The sequence below is a fragment of the Lithobates pipiens genome, unplaced genomic scaffold (genome assembly GCF_037356315.1).
Source record: "Lithobates pipiens isolate NorthernLeopardFrog02 unplaced genomic scaffold, aLitPip1_a1.2 Scaffold_13, whole genome shotgun sequence".
NCBI lineage: Eukaryota > Metazoa > Chordata > Amphibia > Anura > Ranidae > Lithobates > Lithobates pipiens.
Genome location: NW_027507718.1, coordinates 389,338,635 through 389,358,703, shown reverse-complemented (window position 1 = coordinate 389,358,703; position 20,069 = coordinate 389,338,635). Strand labels below are relative to the sequence as shown.

At 43.9% G+C, this 20,069-nt stretch overlaps 1 protein-coding gene across 3 annotated transcripts in view; it reads right to left on the bottom strand.

The window, feature by feature from the left end:
* Window positions 1–20,069, bottom strand: part of FAM149A (family with sequence similarity 149 member A) — a 133,551-nt gene that overhangs the window by 67,564 nt on the left and 45,918 nt on the right. Inside the window, exon 1 of one of the 3 annotated variants that reach the window (XM_077477353.1) lies at window positions 8,521–8,836. The exons of the other annotated variants lie outside the window; for them this stretch is intronic. Coding sequence (XP_077333479.1) covers window positions 8,521–8,612 — 92 coding nt within the window. The 5' untranslated portion in view covers window positions 8,613–8,836. Of the gene's footprint in view, window positions 1–8,520; window positions 8,837–20,069 lie in introns of those variants that run through there. 3 annotated transcript variants of the gene reach the window in all.

The window sequence follows — 20,069 nt, the reverse complement described above, 5'->3', positions numbered from 1 at the left end:
TTCTACATATTTATGGTAAAAAAAATCACAATAAGCATTTATTGATTAGTTTGCGCAAAAGTTATAGTGTCTACAAAATAGGAGATAGTTTTTTGGCCTTTTTATTAATAATTTTTTTTTTACTAGTAATGGTGGTGATCAACGATTTTTATCGTGACTGCGACATTACTGCGGACACATCGGACAATTCTAAGACATGTTTGGGATCATTGGCATTAATACAGCGATCAATGCTATAAAATTGCATTGATTACTGTAAAAATGTCACTGGCAGTGAAGGGGTTAACCACCAGGGGGCGGGGAGGGGTTAAATGTGTCCTGGGGGAGTGTTTCTAACTGTCTGGGGGATGGGCTGTGTGTGACACGACACTGATCGCTGCTCCTGATGACAGGGAGCAGACCGTCAGTGTCCTGTCACTAGGCTGTTTACATCGGCATCTCCCCATTCTTCAGCTCCATGACACGATCGTGGGTATACCAGCGATGATCGAGTCCGCGGGTCCTGCGGGCACGGTCACGGAGCTTGCGGCGGGAATTCAAAGTAATGTATGGGTGCGTTACTTTACCCAGCCGTGCCATTCTGCCGACGTATATTTGGTGACAGCAGTCGGCAAGTGGTTAAGTTGTTGAACTGACCTAATTTACAGACCTTTAACTGAGATTTCCTTTGATCTAAAAGAACTAAAAGATACTTTGTTTATAGTTATCTCCCAGTGCTGACAATGTTGTGATAAACTTACTTACTACTAGTTACTATGTAACTATGTAGCTTGGAAGGCTGCCTGTTTTTTTTTTTTTTTGACAGCTGTCAGCTGTGAGCAGAGAACTCTCTACACTGAATCGAGAAATGCTGTATTGGCCCCTTTCACACTGGGGCGGTGCGGGCGTTGGCGGTAAAGCGCCCCTTTTTTATAGCGCACGCTTTACTGTCCTTTTAGCGTCCGCTAGCGGGCGGTTTTAACCCCCGCTAGCGGTCAAAAAAGGGTTAAAACCGCCCGCAAAGCGCTGCTGCACCGGCGCTTTGCCGACGGTATAGTCACGCTGCCCCATTGATTTCAATGGGTAGGAGCAATTTAGGAGCGGTAAATACGCTCCTTTCACCGCTCCAAGGATGAATTTCAGGGGACCCCCACGCATTATTTTTTCATCTTTTTTTTTCTCTTAATGCTAACATGACCTGTGTGCAAATAGCCTTTAAAAAACCCATAGAGGTGAACCAGCGAAAAAAAAAAAGTCGAGCTGAGAGGTGCTCCTGTTCAACTTATGCAAATGAATCTACGCGGCTTGACATTTACTAAGATTTTGCCGGCGCAGTGAACCAGAGCACTTGAACGCCTCTTGTGCATGCGCAGTGCATAAATTGATCTAGCGCACTTCCAAGTGTATTTGCAGGTGCAGCAAGCTTGCTCAGAGAAAGTTACTTTTACGTTCTATTTTGGGCATATTTGTTACTTGGACAGTTATATCTATACTTCCTCACATCACCCCCATAATATTGGCACTTCCAGCTGCTTTTAATTCTGAGTTGAAGATGCCATGTGCCAGGTCTATGGAACATAGGGGCTGATTTACAAAAGGTTTGCGCCATGAGTTGCGGCGCACGCCGACGCGCAACGGCCGTTTTCGTATTCACAAAGCATTTGCGCCTGTAACACAGAGCAATTCCCCATTTACTATTAGCATGCCGACACACGGATGGCCGCAATCTGTGCGCCGGCATGCTAATAGTAAATGGGGAATTGCGCTGTGTTATAGGCGCAAATGCTTTGTGAATACGAAAACGGCCGTTGCGCCTCGGCGTGCGCCGCAACTCATGGCGCAAACCTTTTGTAAATCAGCCCCTATGTTCCAAATCAGGGACAGTCCCTCGAAATCAGGGACAGTTGGAAGCTATGCATACCTGACTCAATACAATCTGATGTTGTAAGTACACTTACAAAATACACTTACTAAATGTAATTGCATTGAGTCAGGTATGTATAATATGTCCCTCTCCATAAACCTTCCATTTCATATTGTTCATAAGTGTGCAATGAGATGAGCTAGTTCAGTGAAGAGTTACTTACAGAAAGAAAGAGGCGTTTTGTGTTGAGGCTGAACATCATTATTGCTTTCAGACTCTCTGAAAGCTTCAATAATAGATGAAGTTTATATTAAGCAATTAATTAAGAAAGAATGAACAACCTCAAACCATCAAAGGTGACAACTGAAAGGACTTAAATTGTCCAGATGTTCGTGTTTGAGCAGTACAATAAAAAGTCGTATTAAATAACACCTTGAGGATGAAACGCAATATTCCTTAGTGATGTAAAATTCATGAGCGCCTATGATAAGTATGTTGGTTGGTATAATCATTTAATCAGCTTTTAGTGCCACACCTTTCAGAGATCTTTTAATCTGGGGTTACATATCCTGCATCTACATGTGTGTCTGTCCTAGTTAAATAACAGTTTAGGATATAAATAAATGTAAATGTAAAGGGCCAAACGCAGAGATATTAAAAATCATATTTTAGTATTGGGTGGCAGATAGTGAGATTTATTATCCACTTACTTCTTATATCTTCAAAGAAGGCATGTCAAACCCAATTAGATCAAACAGCAATGCAGAGTTGGGTTTTTCCTTGCTTCCTGTTCTAGCGAGCATGCCGTCATTAACGCTGTGGGTTTCAATACAAAGTTAACAACACCCCCAAAGGGATCGGAAACGCAGTGTGTTTTGCTAACACCGGATCATATGGTACAAAACTACCATGCAATGCGATTGCATTGTGGCTCCAATAGTAAAGGTGCCTGCACTTTTTCGGAGCAATGCAGTGCGATTAGAGCTCAGAACAGGAGAGGTTATCTGCCTGAGGTCCCACTGCCACTGTGCTCTCATGTGCCATCTGTGGATGTAAGTTTTACATTAGCGGCATCTATACAGTATCTCACAAAAGTGAGTACACCCCTCACATTTTTGTAAATATTTTATTATATCTTTTTATGTGACAACACTGAAGAAATTACACTTTGCTACAATGTATAGTAGTGAGTGTACAGCTTGTATAACTGTCAATTTTCTTTCCCCTCAAAATAACTCAACACACAGCCATTACTGTCTAAACCGCTTGCAACAAATGTGGGTATACCCCTAAGTGAAAATGTCCAAATTGGGCCCAATTAGCCATTTTCCCTCCCCATTGTCATGTGACTCGTTAGTGTTACAAGCTTTCAGGTGTGAATGGGGAGCAGGTGTGTTAAATTTGGTGTTATCACTCTCGCTCTCCCATACTGGTCACTGGAAGTTCAACATGACACCTCATAGCAAAGAACTCTCTGAGAAACTGAAAAAAAGAATTGTTGCACTAAATAAAGATGGCCTAGGCTATAATAAGATTGCCAAGACCCTGAAACTGAGCTGCAGCATGGTGGCCAAGACCATACAGTGATTTAAAGGAACAGTTTACACTTTAGAACAGGCCTCACCATGGTCGACCAAAGTAGTTGAGTGCATGTGCTTAGCGTCATATCCAGAGGTGTCTTTGGGAAATAATTGCATGAGTGCTGCCAGCATTGCTGTAGAGGTTGAAGGGGTGTGGGGTCAGTCTATTCAGGGCTCAGACCATACGCCACACACTGCATCAAATTGGACTGCATTGCTGTCACCCCAGAAAGAAGCCTCTTCTAAAGATGATGCACAAGAAAGCCCACAAACAGTTTTCCGAAGATAAGCAGACTAAGGACATGGATTACTGGAACCATGTCCTGTGATCTGATGAGACCAAGATAAACCTATTTGGTTCAGATGGTGTCAAGTGTGTGTGGCGGCAACCAGGTGAGGAATACAAAGACAAGTGTGTCTTGCCTACAGCCAAGCAAGGTGGTGGGAGTGTCATTGTCTGGGGCTACATGAGTGCTGCCGGCACTGGGGAGCTACATTTCATTGAGGGAACAATGAATACCAACATATACTGTGGCATACTGAAGCAGAACAAGATCCCCTCTCTTTGGAGACTGGGCCGCATGGGCAGTATTCCAGCATAATAACAACCCCAAACACTCCTCCAAGATGACCACTGCTAAAGAAGCTGTGGTTGAAGGTAATGTACTGACCAAGCATGTCTCCAGACCAAAACCCTATTAAGCATCTGTGGGACATCCTCAAACGGAAGGTGGAGGAGTGCGAGGTCTCTAACATCCACTAGCTCTGTGATGTCATCATGGAGGAGTGGAAGATGACTCCAGTGGCAACCTGTAAAGCTCCGGTGAACTCCATGCCCAAGAGGGTTAAGGCTGTGCTGGAAAATAATGTTGGCCACACAAAACATTAACACTTTGCTTCCAGTTTGGACATTTTCACCTAGGGGTGTACTCACGTTTGTTGCCAGCGGTTTAGACATTAATGGCTGCGTGTTGAGCTATTTTGAGGGGACAGAAAATGTACTCTGCTATACAAGCTGTACACTCACTACTTTACAATGTAGCAAAGTGTAATTTCTTCAGTGTTGTCACATGAAAGGATATAATAAAATATTTACAAAAATGTGAGGGATGTACTCACTTTTGTGAGATACTGTATATATCACTCAGTGATTAAAGATATTTGTCTGAGGTCCCGTTACCACTTGGCTGTTTTGTGGTGGCTGTGAATGTAAGTTGTATTCCATTTGACATTTATATTTACTTTTTATTATTTACTGTTTTATTTTGTGAATGTTTTTGAACAATAAATATTACACTATGGTCAATATTTTTTTTATGGCTGGTGATTCAGGCTGGATGTGAACATCACTGAGACAGAGTTTTTATATATATATGATCTGAATGAGCTGATTATTCTTATGATCCTGGCTGGATATTATTTGAACGGAGAATTCAGTCCCGGGACAAGTGACAAATTACATAAACGCATAATGTTGTCCTATAATTTAGACAGCAATTTAATCTGGCGAGTGTGCACTTTCTATTGTTGGAGGCACATCACCTTGAAGATACTACATGGTGAAGGAATTTATATGTGCATGTGGAGCGCTTCATATGTTTTTTATATACACCTATTTGGACTTTTGTTCTCTTGTTTATTGTCTTTACATTATATATAAAGTATATACAGTACTTATTGTAGAACACATTTATTTTACACTGTTATAATTTTACAAGTGCTGTATATATTTTTTGCTGTATTTTTTTATTTTTACTAATCATTATATGCCAAGACTTAGCCCTTGTACACACGGTTGGAGAATCCGTCGGAATGTGTCCTATCGGACCGTGTTGTCGGATAATCCGACTGTGTGTGGTATGCATCGGACTGATTCCGTCGGAATATCCGTCGGACCCAATTTTCCAACATGTTGGAAATATTTCCCGACCGACTGGTCCGATCGGACATACTCCGATCATGTGTAGAGAATTTTGATCGGACCAAGTGCCACGCATGCTCAGATCAAATTCCTACATCAAAGCTATTGGCTACTAGCCTGAATGTAGTCCCATCGTAACGAAATTATGTCATCACGTTCTGAATGATCGGATTTTTCGTCAACTTAGTCCGACCGTGTGTATGCAACAGTTTCGAACAAGATCCGACGGACAAAATCCGACGGATTTGGTTGGCAGAATGTCCGACCGTGTGTACAGGGGCTAAGAGTAACTCCACTTTTTATGAAAAACAAACATTCCCTCTGGGTGATCTATATACAATGCAACTTTGTTGCAGATTCCTACCTTTTGTTATTCAGAAGGAATAGCTGTTTGTTTCTCTGTGTCCATGTTCTGAGTGAATCTGTATCTGAGTGTTTTTATAATTATCAATCAGCTGCTGCAACTGCAGGGCTCTAATGAGGAAACTTGCAAGGTCTGCATCCCTTTAGGCCAGACTCACACTGGTACGACATGACTGTCACTGTTGTACGACTGTCATTCCTACTTTGCCCTGGTCCTACATCAGTCCTACTTCGGTCCTACCCTGTTTCCCCTAAAATAAGACCTAGTATGAGTGTCGGTGATGGCTGCAATATAAGCCCTACCCCCCAAATAAACCCCATCCTCTTTCCCCAAAAATAAGCCCTACCCTGAGAATAAGACATAGAAGGACTTTAACTGGGGCTTATTTGGGAGGTAGGGCTTATATTGCAGCCATCGTCGACAATCACGCTAGGTCTTATTTTAGGGGAAACAGGGTACTTCCATCCAACTTAAATGAACAGGATACCATTTTGCTCAGATTTTGAGATAGTACGACTTGTCCTTTGACCAATCAAAACAATCCCAGTGTGACATAAATTCCTGTAATCACCATGTCGGATGCCACAAGTCAGATGGTTAGGACGAGGATCCGACTTTGATCCGACGTCAATGATATTGAATGGGCTGAAAACAGACCAAAGTAGTGCGGGAACCTTTTCTAAAAATTAACACTGTTGTTTGGATAATCTTGGTAGGTACCGGTACTAGAATGTGTGGTTGACTCCCAAAAATTTATTTTTTTAAAACAAAACACTTTTGGTAAGACATGCTATTTTTATAGTTTTAGTTAGTATTGCTGGTTTCCAACAAATGTTTTATACTTTTTGTACTAATATACTAATCTCTGTATGCCATGCCCACAATATGGATATACTAATCTCTGTATGCCATGCCATACTATGGATGTACATACAAAGATTAGTATATCCATGGTACAGGCATTGCACACAAAGATTAGTACAGCCAAAAGCATGTATGGTATACAAAGATTAGTACATCCGTAATGTGGGCATGGCATAGAAAGATTAGTACATCCATAATGGCAGCATGGCATAGAAAGATTAGTACATCCATAATGCAGGCATGGCATAGAAAGATTAGTACATCCATAATGTGGGCATGGCATACAAAGATTAGTGCATCCATAATGCGGGCATGGCATACAAACATTAGTACATCCATAGTGTGGGCATGGTATACAATCTTTGTATGCCATGCCCGCATTATGGATGTACTAATCTTTCTATGCCTTGCCCAGGGGCGGACTGACCATTCGGGCATTCGGGCGCCGACCAAGGGCCCGCGGCCAGTAGGGGGCCCATGAGAAGCTAGGTTTATGCTGCTGGCAGTCAGGTTGCGGCTGAGCCGTTCTGCTACTGTGGGGGAGGCCCAAGGCACAGCATCTCCCCCTGCACCTGTGGCTTTCAGTTTGGGATGCAGTGGTGAGAGTGGGAGGTGACGATCGGCAGCTCTATGGTGCTTGCGGCATCTCCCTGGGGCTAGTATTTCTCCTTCAGAGTGTATACAGTGGTGTGGAGAGGGGAGGGGCCTCTGACCCGGGCAGCTACAAGTTTCACTCTTCGGTGTACAAGTAAGTTGCTCTGCTGTTGCCGACTGCTGCCCGGGTCAGAGGCCCCTCCCCTCTTCACTGCACAGAATCAGGAAGAGAACTACAAGCCCCAGGGAGATCCCGCAGTCCACAAGCGCAATATGTGTGTGGGTTGGGACAAAGGGGACCCCAGAATCCCCTACTACCCGGGGGCCCCATGAGTTGTCAGGCCTCCTCTGGCCTTGTCTGTACCTTGGATATACTAATCTTTGTATGCCATGCCCACACTATGGCTATACTAATTTCTGTATGCCATGCCCACATTATGGAAATACTAACCTTTGTAGGCCATGCCTGCACTATGGATGTACTAATCTTTGTATGCCATGCCTGTACCATGGAAAGATGTATACTAATATCTGTATACCATGCCCACACTATGGATGTACTAATCTTTGTATGCCAATGTCATGCCCACACTATGGATGTACGAATCTTTTTATGCCATCCCACACTATGAATATAACTAATCTCTGTATACCATGCCTACACTATGGATATACTAATCTCTGTATGCCATGCCCACACTATGGATATGCTAATATTTGTATGCCATGCCCGCAATTATGGATATAATAATCTTTGTATGCCATGCCTGCACTATGGATGTACTAATCTCTGTATGCCATGCCCACACTATGGATATACTAATCTTTGAATGCCATGCCCGCACTATGGTTGTATTAATCTCTGTATGCTGTGCCCACACTATGGATATGCTAATCTTTGTATGCTATGCCCACATTATGGATATACTAATCTTTGTATGCCATGCCTGTACCATGGATATGCTAATCTTTGTATGTCATGCCCACACTATGGATGTACTAATCTTTGTATGCCATGCATGTACTATACCATGGATATGCTAATCTTTGTATACCATGCCCACACTATGGATATACTAATCTCTGTATGCCGTGCCCAAATTATGGATGTTCTAATCTCTGTATGCCATGCCCACACTATGGATATACTAATATTTGTATGCCATGTCCACATTATGGGTGTATTAATCTCTGTATGCCATGCCTGTACCATGGATGTATGCCATGCCCGCATTATGTATGCATGCACTCAGTGCCCACAATCTCAGTGCCCGGGGTGACAATGCGGTGCTGACAGCAGGCAGTCTCAGCACACAGACCCCCTCCCCCTATGCCCACCCCATGCCGAACTCACCCGATGACAACCAGCTCGGTGAGATTGCGGGGTTGTGGTTTGCTCCTCAGTGTTGCGGAGGAGGATGAGGATCGGGCGGCAGCTCTGGGCATTGAAGAGACAGGTGGTAGAACGGGCACAGCGGCCAGGATCGCTCAGCTCCTACAGCCGCCGTGCCATGAGGAGGAGGGGAGTGTGGTGACAGCTCGGCTCCTGGGAGGGCACGGGTTAATGGTGGGCGGTGGTGTGTAGTAGAGATGTGATTGTAGGAGGGAGGGGACCCCATCCACTACCTGACACACTCCATGTGACTTCATCCCTGCTAATCCCACCCCATGTGATGACACTCTGCTCACCATGAGGAAGCCCAAGGCGTGCTATGGATGCTGCTGTCCCTCCATCCATTATACAGGAGACAGGGGGATGGTATGTATGAGGGAACCCTACATATATCCCACCCCAATGTCTCCTGTATAATGGATGGAGGGTTCCCTCATATATCCCACCCCAATGTCTCCTGTATAATGGATGAAGGGTTCCCTCATATATCCCACCCCAATGTCTCCTGTATAATGGATGGAGGGTTCCCTCATATATCCCACCCCAATGTCTCCTGTATAATGGATGGAGGGTTCCCTCATATATCCCACCCCAATGTCTCCTGTATAATGGATGGAGGGTTCCCTCATATATCCCACCCCAATGTCTCCTGTATAATGGATGGAGGGTTCCCTCATATATCCCACCCCAATGTCTCCTGTATAATGGATGGAGGGTTCCCTCATATATCCCACCCCAATGTCTCCTGTATAATAGATTGAGGGTTCTCTCATACATCCCACCCCAATGTCTCCTGTATAATGGATGGAGGGTTCCCTCATATATCCCACCCCAATGTCTCCTGTATAATTGATGGAGGGTTCCCTCATATATCTCACCCCAATGTCTCCTGTATAATGGATGGAGGATTCCCTCATATATCCCACCCCAATGTCTCCTGTAAAATGGATGGAGGGTTCCCTCATATATCCCACCCCAATGTCTCCTGTATAATAGATTGAGGGTTCTCTCATACATCCCACCCCAATGTCTCCTGTATAATGGATGGAGGGTTCCCTCATATATCCCACCCCAATGTCTCCTGTATAATGGATGGAGGGTTCCCTCATACATCCCACCCCAATGTCTCCTGTATAATGGATGGAGGATTCCCTCATATATCCCACCCCAATGTCTCCTGTAAAATGGATGGAGGGTTCCCTCATATATCCCACCCCAATGTCTCCTGTATAATGGATGGAGGGTTCCCTCATACATCCCACCCCAATGTCTCCTGTATAATGGATGGAGGGTTCCCTCATACATCCCACCCCAATGTCTCCTGTATAATGGATGGAGGATTCCCTCATATATCCCACCCCAATGTCTCCTGTAAAATGGATGGAGGGTTCCCTCATATATCCCACCCCAATGTCTCCTGTATAATGGATGGAGGGTTCCCTCATACATCCCACCCCAATGTCTCCTGTATAATGGATGGAGGATTCCCTCATATATCCCACCCCAATGTCTCCTGTAAAATGGATGGAGGGTTCCCTCATATATCCCACCCCAATGTCTCCTGTATAATGGATGGAGGGTTCCCTCATACATCCCACCCCAATGTCTCCTGTATAATGGATGGAGGGTTCCCTCATATATCCCACCCCAATGTCTCCTGTATAATGGATGGAGGGTTCCCTCCTATATCCCATCCCAATGTCACCTGTATAATGGATGGAGGGTTCCCTCATACATACCACCCCAATGTCTCCTGTATAATGGATGGAGGGTTCCCTCATATATCCCACCCCAATGTCTCCTGTATAATGGATGGAGGGTTCCCTCCTATATCCCATCCCAATGTCACCTGTATAATGGATGGAGGGTTCCCTCATATATCCCACCCCAATGTCTCCTGTATAATGGATGGAGGGTTCCCTCATATATCCCATCCCAATGTCACCTGTATAATGGATGGAGGGTTCCCTCCTATATCCCATCCCAATGTCTCCTGTATAATGGATGGAGGGTTCCCTCATATATCCCATCCCAATGTCTCCTGTATAATGGATGGAGGGTTCCCTCATATATCCCACCCCGATGTCTCCTGTATAATGTATGGAGGGGTCCATCCTATATCCCACCCCAATGTCTCCTGTATAATGGATGGAGGGGTCCCTCATATATCCCATCCCATTGTCTCCTGTATAATGGATGGAGGGGTCCCTCATATATCCCATCCCATTGTCTCCTGTATAATGGATGGAGGGGTCTCTCATATATCCCATCCCATTGTCTCCTGTATAATGGATGGCAGGCTCCCTCATACAGTATCCCACAAAAGTGAGTACACCCCTCACTTTTTTGTAAATATTTTATTATATATTTTCATGTGACAACACTGAAGAAATGACACTGTGCTACAATATAAAGTAGTGAGTATACAGTTTGTATAACAGTGTACATTTGCTGTCCCCTCAAAATAACTCAACACACAGCCATTAATGTCTAAACTACTGGAAACAAAAATGAGTACACCCCTAAGTGAAAATGTCCAAATTGGGCCCAAAGTGTGAACCAGTACCATGCATTTTTCACAAATAGTATGTGTGTTGCTTTTTGTGCGATTTGAGCCGATTCAAGTGAATGGGCAGAAAATCGCACTTCAGGGGAACATAGGAATACATTCTGATGTGAATCAGCCCTAAAAGTTTTTTACTCTACACTGATATACTGTATCCGTTTTACATTTTGATAGTTCCATGGATCTGCACAGAGGTTCCACTGAATTTCAAGTGTGACAATTTCTAAATAGTTGCATTTATCCAGCCTGGACCAATGTAACAATGTATATACCGTACCTAACTGATCCTCCCAGAAGCTGAAAATCACTGTATAGACACCGCTAATTCAGTGATCTTCAGTTGCTTGTGATTCCTATGCTCCCCTGCTGCATTGTGAACCCAGGAGGTCACTCGCTTGGCACGAGCGCCATTCAGAGAACACTTTGCATTTTCTGAATTAATGCAAAGTGTTCTCTGATTGGACAAGGTGGAGATCATGATGTCACCGCCCCGTCTCTCCACCTTGTCCAATTTGAGAATGCTTTAATTCACTGAGGAATTGCAAAGTGTTAGTTTATGTCTCATGTTAGTAATAATTACTTTATAGTGTTATCTGTGGTCATCTCCATAGTGTATTTCAATCATTTCCAGTCTACTTCTATAAAAAAAAGTGATTGATCTTCTAGTTTGTAAGCTTACTTTGGGAAGATCCCCACACGTTTACTGCCCCCGATCAGCTGATCTCAGCAGGACAACGGTGGATCTGCTGAGCAGGTAAGTAATGTTTTTCTAAGGGCCCTTTTACACTGAGGAGTTTTTCATGCGTTTACTGTATGCGTTAAAAAAAAGTGCCTTAACTTCTTGTCGACCAACCGCCGTAGTTGTACTGAGGCAACATGGCTTGGCTGCACGAATCGCCGTCATGTTATGTCGCTTCTAATTATGGCCATTAAGGGGGGCACGCGTGCACCCGCTGCCCGCCCGCTGCTCACCCCCAGAGCCGCTGCGAGTGCCCGACTCCCCCGCTGGGCTCTTACGAACGCTTGTGACTGTCATTTTGATCCAGTGGTTTCAGTTCTTTCCTAACCATTTTCTCAGAACTAAAAGAAGTGTGCAGATTAGTGGTGCCAAAAATTCAGGATGCACTTGGCCATGAATGAAATCAAAACCAAAATCTGACGGTTTTTATATAAATATAATATATATTAATAATTGTATTATATTTGACTTTTTAATTAATATCATGAATTTAAATGAATATGAATTTATTGTCAGCCATTATTGGCACCTTGAGGCTTGATTCACACTTATGCAGTTTGCTTTTGATCTGTTTCTAGAGTGCTTTTTGCTGTGAATTTTGCATGTTTGCACACATATTTTTATGCATTTTGCATTTCTGTTAAGCTTTTTTTTTGGTTAATTTGTTCTTGGATGGATTAAAAAATGCAAGTCACAGCAAAATTGTGGTAAAATTGCAATTAAAACGTGGCTGTGTCGGAACCCAGGCTGAGGCTATCATACATCTTCTAATGCCGCGTACACACGATCAGATTATCGGACCAGAGCCTGCCGGACAATCCGCCCGTGTGTGGGCTCCGCCGGACTTTTTAAATGAATGGACTTGCCCACACACAGAGTAAAGTCTGTTCATTTTGAACGTGGCTCCAGGTAGATGGGACTAGCGCAGGAAGTCAATGTCGCCACCTCAATCGGCGAGATTGACATCTCTCGAGCCCCGTCACCTGGTATGGATTTAAAGGGGAACCCCTATGGCGAAAAAACAGCGTGGGAGTCCCCCCAAAGTCCATACCAGACCCTTATCCGAGCATGCAGCCCCGGCCGGTCAGGAAGCGAGCGAGCGCCCTCCCCCCCTCCTGAGCCATACCAGACCGCGTGCCCTCAACACGGGGGAGTGCTTTGGGGAGGGGGGGCCCTGTGGGACCCCCACCCCAAAGCACCTTGTCCCCATGTTGATGAGGACAAGGGCTTCTTCCCGACAACCCTGGCCATTGGTTGTCAGGGTCTGCGAGTGGCGGGCTTATCAGACTCCGGGAGCCCCCTTTAATAAGGGGCTCCAGATTCTGGCCCCCCCACCCTATGTGAATGAGTATGGGGTAAGATTTACCCCTACCCATTCACCTGGGGGAAAAAAGTGTTAATAAAAAAACATAACACAGGTTTTTAAAATACTTTATTAGACAGCTCCGGGGGTCTTCTTCCGTCTTCAGGGGTCGTCTTCTGTCTTCGGGGGTCTTCTCGCCGGACTCCTCCACTATCTTCTGCTCTTTTACTAGTGAAGGAGCCCGGCTTTCTCCTTCGTTGCCGCCACTGTCCGGGGGTCTTCTTCCGACTTCAGGGGTCTTCTTCCGACTTCGAGGGTCTTGTCCCACTCTTCAGTTCTTCTTGCTGGGCCTCCGCTTTCTTCTTCCAGCTCTTTTACAAATGTTGGCCCGGTCTTGTCGCTGTCGCCGCCGCCTTCTGCTTCTACTTCTTCCTGCTTTCAAAAGTCGGCGGACCCCCGCCATAGTCCTGCGGATTGTCCGCCGGAAAAGTCCGGTCATGTGTGGACAAGTCCGCTCATTCAGAAAGTCCGGCGGGTTGTACCTCCGCTGCAAAGTCCGGCGGGTTGTCCGCCGGATAGTCTGATCATGTGTACGCGGCATTACAGGGTTTTGCAGAGATGTGCAAATTCCAGGGCTTTTCCTTCCTGTAGTGATGCAATGGATGGAGTCATTGCCCATATAAATGCCAGGAGGGGAGGAGCCGGAGTTGAGTTTGGGGCATGGGAGCCAAATACCCCACTAGCCTGCTGCAAAGGCTCCTATATAGGGAAGAAGGCCCAGGTGAGATAGTCCAATACCCAGAAAAGCAGCTGTTGTTTTCCTGACTCGAAACGTGGTATAAGTGGACTGAGAACATCAACTAACTGGACTGGGAGACGGATGCAAAAAGTCTTTTAGGCCAGGCTAGTGTTCTCTTATGTAAGTACTAATGTCCCTGCGACTTATAGTGCCACCTAGTTGAAGTGTAGAGAATCTAGAGCTGCAAAAGTCCTGTCTCCGGAACGACATGAAGGAATTTGTGCGCTGAATGCATAAAGTTTAATGGGCAAGTCAGAGCAAGTCAGAGTGACTACTAATGACCCGGGGAGTAATAGGTAACATCTGGGAGTGTACCCGGCTGGATAGAGCTATGGAGTGGGACATAGAAAGACAGACTGTTATACTACAGTTAATCTCAGCTGACAGAGCAGGATGCTCGGTTTGAATAGAGCAGAATGCTACAGATATAGTTTACAGGGAAATGGGTCCCTATGCTGTGGTTCTCCCAAGGACAGGAGTGCTAATGGAAAGATGGCTTATGTGTGATGTGCAATGTTCTGCTTTCACAATGACTGCTACAGCTTGTCCACATTTGTGTATAGCAATGTATGCCAAAGACACTTGTCAGTATATCAATGTGATGTGTCACTGCCATTTAAATGCTTTACTCATACAGTTCAACAACAGAACATCCAACATCAGCAGAGGCTCATTTACCTCTGTGGGCACACATTTTGTGAGATTTCGAATAATAATTCCAATAGGGAGACCCACATCTATATCCCTGGCTTCTGTTCATATCCTTTCCCCAACTAAGTGCATACAGTCCAGCTTCCCTCCCCTCTCTGTTAGGGAGTAATCCTAGAGCTCCTCTCAAAGAGGTATGCACACCCCAGCAATGCATGCACTTACATGTTTTCCCATGAACAGGTCCCTAGATGGAAAGATTTCCTTTGCTGTTACTTTGCCCACCGAAAAAGGACCCCTTTTCTCCACTGACCATTACTTACAGTATATACCATATCCAGAGCAGTATGAGCAGTGGGATAAGGTTGCCAAGCAACCTAGAGGTAAAGACGCCAACCTGAAAGACCTTATGTCAAATTACACTACTCACTATGTGATCACTCATAAAAAATGTAATCAATTTCCTGATCGAACACACAGATTTCCCATCATGTCCAACTATTTTACCTATTTTATGTTACCTAACCCTAACATAATAGGCCCATACTTTGGGCTTCTCAACTTCTTCCAGACCATAGCTAGTCCCAAAGTTTAGATCACATGCAGTATCTCACTATACTTGATAAATTGTAATTACTGGGAACATGGCCATGAATTCATGTTTTAGTTTTATTTTTTAAGTGAAGACATCATAATGTGAGATTCTTTTATGACCTAGATTTATGTGCTGAGGTTCTGTATCTTTCTTGAAATGCAAACCTTTGGTTATGTTAGTGACAATACCCTGGGTGCCAGGAGATAGAGCGGACAGGATGAACTAATTGCTGCAATATTTTGTAGCATCCCCACGAGAAACAGCACAGATGTTCACAACAAACATAAAACAGTAATAACAATAATCATAATCGTTTGATTTCTATCAGCCATACTCAACCAAGATATTGCACTTGCTCTTTTTTTCTTTCAAAACTTTTGACAATACAATGGGGGTGATTCAATAAAACATTTGCAACACTTTTGGTGGTATGGTCCTTTTAAAACTGCATCTAATTCACAATAAGATTTCCTACATGTGTGACAGATTCAAGTAGTTCGCAATGGTGCCACTTTCATAACCACTTCACCCACAAATGGAGCTTTCTTTTGGTGGTTTTTGATCATCATTGGGTTTTTTATTTTTTGCGCTACACATAAAAAAAAAACCCAAATTAAAAAAAAATAAAACATTTTTCTTAATTTCTGTTATAAAACTTTTGAAATAATTACATTTTCTCCTTCATTGATGAGGCTGCACTGACAGCACTGATCAGGTGGCACTGATCAGGTGGCACTGATGATGAGGCACTTATATGCAGCACTGATAGACACTGATAGGTGACACCGATATGCAGCACTGATGGACACTGATAGGTGACACCGATATGCAGCACTGATGGACACTGATAGGTGACACCGATATGCAGCACTGATGGACACTGATAGGTGGCCCTGATAGGCACTCATATGTGGCACTCATAGGCGTCACTGATGGGCATTGATAGGTGACACAGATGCGCACTGATGGGAACTAATAGGCAGAACTTGTTGGGAGGTCTGACATGCATCACTGATGGGCACAAATTGGCATTTCTAATGGGCACCGATTGGCATCCCTGGTGGTCTCTAATGAGCATCCCTGGTGGGCTCTATTGGGCGTCCCTGGTTTGGACAGGTATCTGCTCCCATTTACCATCAGATCTCTTCCTGCCCCCAACTTTCTGGGGCACATCACAGGCCCCAGAATGCTGCAGGACCATTCTCATAACGCAGCACGACTCGCACATGCGCAGTGAGCACCTGGCTGTGAAGCCAAAAGAAGTCATAGCTGTCTGCCCACAGTAAATGTGCCAGTGTCAGGACCTGAGGACTAAAGAAGAAGCACTAGACCCCTGGATGGTTGAATTTAATTTTAATCAAAGTCAGAAGCTACAGTCCTGCGAATTTTCATGTGCTGTGATCCCCAAAAAAATGGAAGGAAAAAAGGACAAACATAGGCATGGATAAATGTGAACCTGGCCTACATGTACTCACAGACATAAGGTAAATGTCACCCAGTGTGGCAAGTTTTTCCAAATCAGATGATGTCTCTAAGCCTGTGTTAGGGATGTCTTTCTGCTCTTCTCTTCTCTCTTTATAGTCATAAATGTGCATGCTTAGACATGTTTACGGAACCAAATTTAAAAATCTGTCTATTGCTAGCTTAAGAACATGCCTGGAACATATTGGCACTCCTGGGAGTAATCATTGAATCTCTGTAGTATTCCCTGCCAGTACTGCACTGCTAATATGCCCAGAGGCCAACTACTAATCAGTTGGTAAGATGTAGTGGATTACTATCAGCTGCAGTGTTAAATTATAATGATGTCTGAATTGTCCGTAGAAGAAGAATAATTGCAAATGTAGGTTTTTAAAGAGGATTTATGGATGAGAGCCCATCCAATATTCTAGCAACATGAAAAAGCAAGTGTCAGGTCACCTAGAGGCGAGGTGACAGATGCACACCGTAGGGATCAGGAGTGCACCGCAAGGTTGTGGACCCTACGGCTGACTGCTGCGGACGGGAGACAGGTCCCACCGGGGTTAGAGCGTAAGATTCCCTGGGGCATGGAGTCTAAGAGCCAGCAGGTGTTCAGAGCCTCAAGTGGTGAGGATGGACTTGGCTGCAACTGGCTCCAGGTCGCGACCCCCAGGGTCCCCCAGCTCACACCCACAGTAGGCAACAGGAGGATAGGGATGGTGAGGGTCAAAGCCAAGGTCAGGGCCACAAGCAGACAGAAATAGTCAGGGACACGCCAAAAGGTCAGGATCACAGGCAAACAGGGATAGTCAAAGACACGCCAAAGTCGGTAACGGAACAACAGAAGAGCACACGGCAGGTAACAGGAAGCCAAACACACAAAGGAATACACAATGGTTGATCAGCACTGATGGCCTGCAGTGCACAGGTTAATATAGGGCTCCCTGATAGGGCCTTGGGTGGAGCCATGCTTAGAGGAGAGGTTATAAAAACCAACAGGTGGAAGTGACTGGCCTCTTAGTCTGAACACATGAGGGGAGGTAAGCAAACACAGGAAGATCACTGCATAACCATGACAGCAACTATATCGAGACTGACGGAGGAAAGGGGGCTACAGGCATTGTGAATTTCCTAGCTTGTGTTCTGGAAGCAGTGGTTGCATCCATGAGACTTAGCTGATCACAGATCTGAGTAAAGAGCCGATTCCAACCCTTTATCACGTGATCAGCTATCAGCCAATGACAACTGAGCACGTGATGTAAACAGAGCCGGTAATCAGCTTTTTTTCCCCTGGTGCTGATAGCGTGAGGAGAAAAAAAAAAGGCGATTATCATCTGGAGTAAACGGGACATCAGTCCCGCATACTCCAGACCCACTGCTGTTAAGCAGTGCCCACCAGTGCCACCTACCAGTAACCATCAGTGCCACCTACCAGTGCATATCAGCAGTGCCTACCAGTGCCACCTATCAATGCCCATCAGTGCTGCCAATCAATGACTCATCATCAGTGTCACCTATCAGTGCTGCCTATGAGCATTGCCTATCAGTGCCGCCTATCAGTTCCACCCATCAGTGCCACTTATCACTGCAGCCTCATCAGTGCCCCTTATCAGTGTCTATAAGTGCCCATCAGTGCAGCCTCATCAGCGCACATCAATAAAGGAGAAAAATTACCTGTTTGTAAAATTTTATAACAAACTATGAAAAAGTTTTTTTTTTTTTTTATTATCTGTCTTTTTTTGTATGTTTAGCAAAAAATAAAAACCCAGCAGTGATTAAATACCAACAAAAGAAAGCTCTATTTGTGTGGGGGTGGTTCTTTGGGGAACTACTGTCAGAAAAGTGCCCTTAGGGCTATTTTTAATTATCTCTTTCCTAAAAATAACTGTAATTGAGAAAGGTAAACAAGAAACATGTATTAGTGTGTAGATCAGCCATAATAGCAGACCCTGTTCTCAGCCAAGTAATTTGCACAGGTTTACTGGCAATGTAGACAGCCCCTGGATCTTGCCTGATGTGAAACTTGTATTTTTTCATTTTAAAAGTAGAACAATGCTTCAGTGATACGTTTTTCTCTTGTGGTTCAATGCATACTAAAAAACACAGTTAATTAATAGAAGTGTAGTTCCCAATATCAACACAGGTTGTCACTGTTGCACAGTGAATGCACAGTTACTTTGCAGGTTATTGTCTTCAGCAATGTATTGTCAAGTTTCATCCCATAAACCCAACGAGATAGTTTGGATATTTTTCAGTGGAATTTTTGTTATCCCGGTTTGCTTCCCCTTTTTCAAATGTGCAAATGATACAGTTTAACACCTATTATCCTTGGTATTTCATACTTTTTGGAAAATGTTCTCGTTCAAGGGGTATTATAAGGTAGAATGTATAATGAAATAGTATTTCAAATAAAATAATAAAGAAAAAGTAAGCCAAGACTATACAGTAAAAACTGTTTTGGCTTTACATAAACTTCAAAGACTAAGGGCTGGTTCACGGTAATTCATTGTGAGAACATACCATAAAACACACAGAAATGCATGGACCACAGCACTGTGCATTGTGGTTACATTCATTTTAAATAAACTATAATAACAAACTTAATCTGCGCAACATCCCCTCAACCTAATTAACAAAATAAAATGAAAAAATTATATTGAAAATCCCCAACTGCTGCTCACATACAAGTCTTCTCACTTCACTTAACAATATATCAAAAGAACATATATACTGCAGCACAACTGGCAGCAAAGTAACACAATCCTGTATATGTGTCCACAAAAAGCAGTATAACAATGTAACAATAAAAAGAACAAATAATGTCAGTAAACAAGTGTCCAAAGAGAGAAACAATATTGATAAATAAACAAACTGGGCTGCTTTAAATAAACAGCCCATGTGCTCCTTTCAACATAATGTGCTGAAGCTTCTTATATCTTCCACCTCTGTGTATAAAAGATATTTGCAAAAGGTGCTCATAAAATCCTCCACCAGTGATGAGATGGATGGAACTGGGTAGAAAGGGCGGGCATAGTCGGGCAATCTTGATTAGAACCTGTGACAGCTCCCACAGTTCTAAAATCCCCTAGAATCCTACTAACTCTCTTGAATACTTTTTGTGGGGGGGCCCCACATTTTCTATTAATGAAAGGTCTACATCACATACATCAAACACCGAGATGCTGTACACATAACACTCAGCAGGAAGAACATGTTACAAATTGCATAGGTATTACTGCTTATGACAACGATTTATGCAGAAACCACTATACGTGGTCTTAGTTGTCACAAAGTGATTACAACTTCTGGTTAATAAAAATGTATTTTAGATGTTGCGATGCCACCCAACATTTTAACCAGAAGCAAAATGGACTTAACTGGGGAAGATTCCCCAGAAAA